The following is a 6,000-nucleotide window of genomic DNA, read 5'->3' on the forward strand; positions in this document are numbered from 1 at the left end:
TACACTACTACCCCGTAGACCCAGTTAACATTTGGGGCTCAGCGGTAAGCACCTTTATTTTCATTTTGTACAATGTTTAGAGTGTCTACGGGGCATAGTGCAGAAAGTCCAGGTCACTATGGGAAGTGCACCCTACAACTCTCGTAGATTGAAGACGTCAGAATCATAAATACGTCTACGAGGGTTGTATACTACAGCTACACTGAGGGAGAGCTTCATAATGGAGAGAGTTTTATTTTACCTGGTAATCCATGTTCTTATTATTATAATCCATGTTCTTATTCTCCTCCTCCTGCTGCTGGAGCTGAGCTGAGACTGTGTGTATAGTGTGTAGTTCAGTGTGTATATTGTGTAGTTCAGTGTGTAGTTCAGTGTGTGTGGAACAGCTGGCGGGAGAAGCGCGCCATCATGTGGGCGGGGCGGAGCAGCGCGCTGCCGGGAGGGAGGGACCGGAAACACGTGTGTGTGTGTGTGTGTGTGTGTGTGTGTGTGTGTGTGTGTGTGTGTGTGTGTGTGTGTGTGTGTGTGTGTGTGTGTGTGTGTGTGTGTGTGTGTGTGTGTGTGTGTGTGTGTGACAGTGACACACACACACTATAAACACAAACTGAACTTTCAAATAGTAGATCTACAAGCTCACAACACCTTTCATCTCTCAAGACAGATTCAGAGAAAACACAAGTCGCTTATAATAAATGGACATGGCAACACTGACTGGTACACACTGCCCCATCCACACCCATCCTACTGTCTGTCTGTCTGTCTGTCTGTCTGTCTGTCTGTCTGTCTGTCTGTCTGTCTGTCTGTCTGTCTGTCTGTCTGTCTGTCTGTGTCTTCATGCATACCTGTCTGTCTGTCTGTCTGTCTGTCTGTCTGTCTGTCTGTCTGTCTGTCTGCCTGTCTGTCTGTCTGTCTGTCTGTCTGTCTGTCTGTCTGTCTTCTTCATGGATACCTGTCTGTCTGTCTGTCTGTCTGTCTGTCTGTCTGTCTGTCTGTCTGTCTGTCTGTCTGTCTGTCTGTCTGTCTGTCTGTCTGTCTGTCTGTCTGTCTTCATGCATACCTGTCTGTCTTCATGCATACCTGTCTGTCTGTCTGTCTGTCTGTCTGTCTGTCTGTCTGTCTGTCTGTCTGTCTGTCTGTCTGTCTGTCTGTCTTCATGCATACCTGTCTGTCTTCATGCATACCTGTCTGTCTGTCTGTCTGTCTGTCTGTCTGTCTGTCTGTCTGTCTGTCTGTCTGTCTGTCTGTCTGTCTGTCTGTCTGTCTGTCTGTCTGTCTGTCTGTCTGTCTGTCTGCCTGTCTGTCTGTCTGTCTGTCTGCCTGTCTGTCTGCCCGTCCGTCCGTCCGTCCGTATAAAGTAATAAAGTATCTATCAAGTAATAAAGTATCTATAAAGTAAAGCTAGTCCTCTCTGCTCTCACATGTTTTAACTCTTAACGGTAAATAAAGTATCTATAAAGTAATAAAGTATCTATAAAGTAATAAAGTAGTAATAAAGTATCTATAAAGTAATAAAGTATCTATAAAGTAAAGCTCGTCCTCTCTGCTCTCAAAAAACTCAGAAAGGATAACGGCTCAGTGTCGCCCTCCTGTGGTTCATCATTACCTCCACACTCTGAGCTCTGAGATGCATTGTGATACAAAATGTATTAAAAAGTTCATAAAAACGCCCTCTGGTGGTTGATCTAAGTATAGCGCAGCTGCAGTACTTAGTCACAGAATTTTAGCCGTACGACGGTGACGCCGAAAAGAGCCGATGTTGAGGGCTCGTAGATCGGCTTTTTTCGGCGACCGCGCAGCCGCAGTGACCAGTCACAAAATTCCACCAGGTCACCAATTTCAGCTTAACACACCGGAAATGTCTATCTTAAAATGTGACTGTGTTTACATCCGCTAGCCGACTAGCTAACCACTAGCCGACTAGCTTCCCAAGTGTTTTAACTAAAAGCAAGTCCTGTATTTGTTGTAAAACTTTCTTTATTTCAATCGACAGTTAAAATTAATCTTCTATCTTTTAATACAACAATAAAACATGTAACACCTAATAATAGCATGAAGATAAAATAAAGCTAACATGGCTAAAGCTAGCGCAAACTGCGCATGCTCAGTCCTCACAATGGTCGGTTTATATTATAGCCGTACAACGGTGCCGCGCACCGAAAAGAGCCGATGTTGAGGGCTCGTAGATCGGCTATTTTCGGCAACGGCGCAGCCGAATTCCACTAGGTCACCGATTTCAACTTATCACACCGGAAATCTCTATCTTAAAATGTGACTGTGTTTACATCCGCTAGCCGGTTAGCCAGCTAGCCAGTTAGCTAGCGGGCTAGCTTCTCAAGTGATTTAACTAAAAACAAGTCCAGTATTTGTTGTACGTCGACTGTCGAGCGCCCAAAATAGCCGATCTACAAGCTCACAACGCGTTGCGGATGCGACGCGTTGTGGGCTTGTAGATCTGCTATTGTTTTCATCAGAAAGCTCGCTTCCTGGTTTCTCTTCTTCGACACTCAGAAAGGACAACGGCTCAGTGTCGCCCTCCTGTGGTTCATCGTTGTCTCCACACTCTGTGCTTTGAGCAGCATTGTGATGCAAAATGTGTTAAAAAGTGGGTAATAGCGCCCTCTGGTGGGTGATTTACCAAGTGTAGGTAATTTATGAATGTATGTTAACTTTATTTTATCTTCATGTTGTTATCAGGTGTTTTATATGTTTTATTGTTGTATTAAAAGCTTTATTTTATCTTCATGTTGTTATCAGGTGTTTTACATGTTTTATTGTTGTATTAAAAGCTTTATTTTATCTTCATGATGTTATCAGGTGTTTCACATGTTTTATTGTTGAATTAAAAGCTTTATTTTATCTTCATGATGTTATCAGGTGTTTTATATGTTTTATTGTTGTATTAAAAGCTTTATTTTATCTTCATGTTGTTATCAGGTGTTTTACATGTTTTATTGTTGTATTAAAAGCTTTATTTTATCTTCATGTTGTTATCAGGTGTTTTATATGTTTTATTGTTATATTAAAAGATAGAAGGTTATTTAACACAACTTTCGATTGAAATAAAGAAAGTTTAAAATAGATACAGGACTTGTTTTTAGTTAAATCACTTGAGAAGCTATTCGGCTAGCGGATGTAAACCGATATATTCTAACTCTATGATGTAAACACAGTCACATTTTAAGATAGATATTTCTGGTGTGTTAAGTTGAAATTGGTGACCTAGTGGAATTTAGTGACTAGTTACTGCGGCTGCGCGGTCGCCGAAAATAGCCGATCTACGAGCCCTCAACATCGGCTCTTTTCGGCGCACGTCACCGTTGTACGGCTAAAATATAAACCGACCTTTGTGAGGACTGAGCATGCGCAGTTTGCGCTAGGTTTAGCCATGTTAGCTTTATTTTATCTTCACGCTATTATTAGGTGTTACATGTTTTATTGTTGTATTAAAAGATAGAATATTATTTAACACAACTGTCAATTGAAATAAAGAAAGTTTTACAACAAATACTGGACTTGCTTTTAGTTAAATCACTTGAGAAGCTAGCCCGCTAGCTAACTGGCTAGCTGGCTAACCGGCTAGCGGATGTAAACACAGTCACATTTTAAGATAGAGATTTCCGGTGTGATAAGTTGAAATCGGTGACCTAGTGGAATTCGGCTGCGCCGTTGCCGAAAATAGCCGATCTACGAGCCCTCAACATCGGCTCTTTTCGGTGCACGGCACCGTTGTACGGCTAAAATATAAACCGACCATTGTCAGGACTGAGCATGCGCAGTTTGCGCAAGATAGACATTTCCGGTGTGTTAAGCTGAAATTGGTGACCTGGTGGAATTTTGTGACTGGTCACTGCGGCTGCGCGGTCGCCGAAAAAAGCCGATCTACGAGCCCTCAACATCGGCTCTTTTCGGCGTCACCGTCGTACGGCTAAAATTCTGTGACTAAGTACTGCAGCTGCGCTATACTTAGATCTACCACCAGAGGGCGTTTTTATGAACTTTTTAATACATTTTGTATCACAATGCATCTCAGAGCTCAGAGTGTGGAGGTAATGATGAACCACAGGAGGGCGACATTGAGCCGTTATCCTTTCTGAGTGACAAAGAAGAGAAACCAATGATGAAAACAATATCAGATCTACAAGCCCACAAGCTTGTAAAATAAATATTTGAAATAAATGAATTAAGTATTTATACAAACCATGAATAACTCTCATCTTAATTTGTATAATATAAACTACAGCATCTGGTTTAAAACATTTTAATAACTTCTATATTTAATCTTTTCTATTAAAATGTTGCATTCATGTTAATGTGTATTTACAGTCACTTAATCACTTAAACCCTCAACACTTCCGTTGTTTCTGTACTTGGGCCGCTCTTTTTCCCCTCATATTGTTATTATAATTATTATAGTTTTAGGCACAAACAGCAAACTTTCTGCACATTTTCTGAGGAATATTCATGTGATTCTGGTCATATTTATTCTAATCAAAACCCAACCTGGTTTATTCATACGTTTTTCCACAAATAAGGCATTAAATACAACGGTGCACAAATGTACCGAATGGAAAAGTAACTTTAAATGAAAGATGTGAAGTAAACAGTGGTGGAAAAATACTCGGATATTTTACTTAAGTAAAAGTAGCAATACCACAGTGTAGAAATACTCTGTTACAAGTAAAAGGCCTGTGTTCAAAATGTTACTTAAGTAAAAGTACAAAAGTATTGTTATCAAAATGTACTTAAATTACCAAAAGTAAAAGTACTAAAATGTTTCTACAAGCGAAAAACGATCTACAAGCTCACAACGCATCGCATCGTGATGCGTTGTGAGCTTGTAGATCTGCTATTTTCAAACAGCCTCGGTACAAAATAGGGCTGAAGTGGTTAATGTATGTTTTATAATATAATGATTTATATCTGCAAAGTAACTAATAACTAAAGTTTTCAAATAATTGTAGTGAAATAAAAGTACAATATTTGCCTCTGAGATGTAGTGGAGTAGAAGTAAAAGTACAGAAAATTGGACATACTCCATTAAAGTAAAGAATACTCCAAAATTGTTCTTAAGTACTGTACTTGAGTAAATGTACTTTACTTTACACCACTGTAAACTAGTTGTTCTATGAATGAATATGAGTGACATTATGGTTTGTGTTAGTTACAGTCTTTGATAGCCCGCCTTTACACAAAGTATTGGAAATTGGAAATACTCAAGTAAAGTATGAATACCTCAAAATTGTACTTAGGTACAGTACTTAAGTAAATGTACTTAGTTACTTTCCACCACTGGGTTCAGCAGATACAAAACACATCAGCACACACAATGTCACCTTTATAAAATGTATTCATATAGATGTATGTATCTATATACTGAGTTATATGTATACTATAAAGAATGTATTCATATAGATGTATTTATCTATATACTCAGTTATATGTATACTATAAAGAAATGTATTCATATAGATGTATGTATCTATATACTGAGTTATATGTATACTATAAAGAAATGTATTCATATAGATGTATTTATCTATATACTGAGTTATATGTATACAATAAAGAAATGTATTCATATAGATGTATGTATCTATATACTGAGTTATATGTATACAATAAAGAAATGTATTCATATAGATGTATGTATCTATATACTGAGTTATATGTATACTATAAAGAAATGTATTCATATAGATGTATGTATCTATATACTCAGTTATATGTATACTATAAAGAAATGTATTCATATAGATGTATGTATCTATATACTGAGTTATATGTATACTATAAAGAAATGTATTCATATAGATGTATTTATCTATATACTGAGTTATATGTATTGATGGAGTTGAATTTCACCTTATGACCCACACAAAGTACAGATACTTGTAGCACAGAGACAATAAGGAAAAACCAGACTCAGACAGGCAGCCAAGGGTATAAGGAAACATGTTTGTATTCAGATCAGAGAGATATAGAAGGTTACAGTATATCACA

The 6,000-nt window shown here is 38.1% G+C and overlaps 1 protein-coding gene across 4 annotated transcripts in view; it reads right to left on the bottom strand.

Moving 5' to 3' along the window:
• LOC308077692 (folylpolyglutamate synthase, mitochondrial-like) overlaps positions 1–372 on the bottom strand; it is a 39,191-nt gene extending 38,819 nt beyond the window's left edge. For all 4 annotated transcript variants that reach the window (XR_013932421.1, XR_013932422.1, XM_080418552.1 and 1 more), the window contains exon 1: positions 242–372. Coding sequence is in view for 2 of the 4 variants with exons in the window: in XM_080418552.1 (XP_080274678.1) it covers positions 242–274 (33 nt within the window). In the remaining 2 variants the exon portion in view is untranslated. The remainder of the gene's footprint in view (positions 1–241) is intronic.
• Positions 373–6,000: the final 5,628 nt, after the last annotated feature.

The sequence above is a fragment of the Gymnoscopelus braueri genome, assembly GCF_963280865.1.
Source record: "Gymnoscopelus braueri genome assembly, chromosome: 22".
Classification (NCBI taxonomy): domain Eukaryota; kingdom Metazoa; phylum Chordata; class Actinopteri; order Myctophiformes; family Myctophidae; genus Gymnoscopelus; species Gymnoscopelus braueri.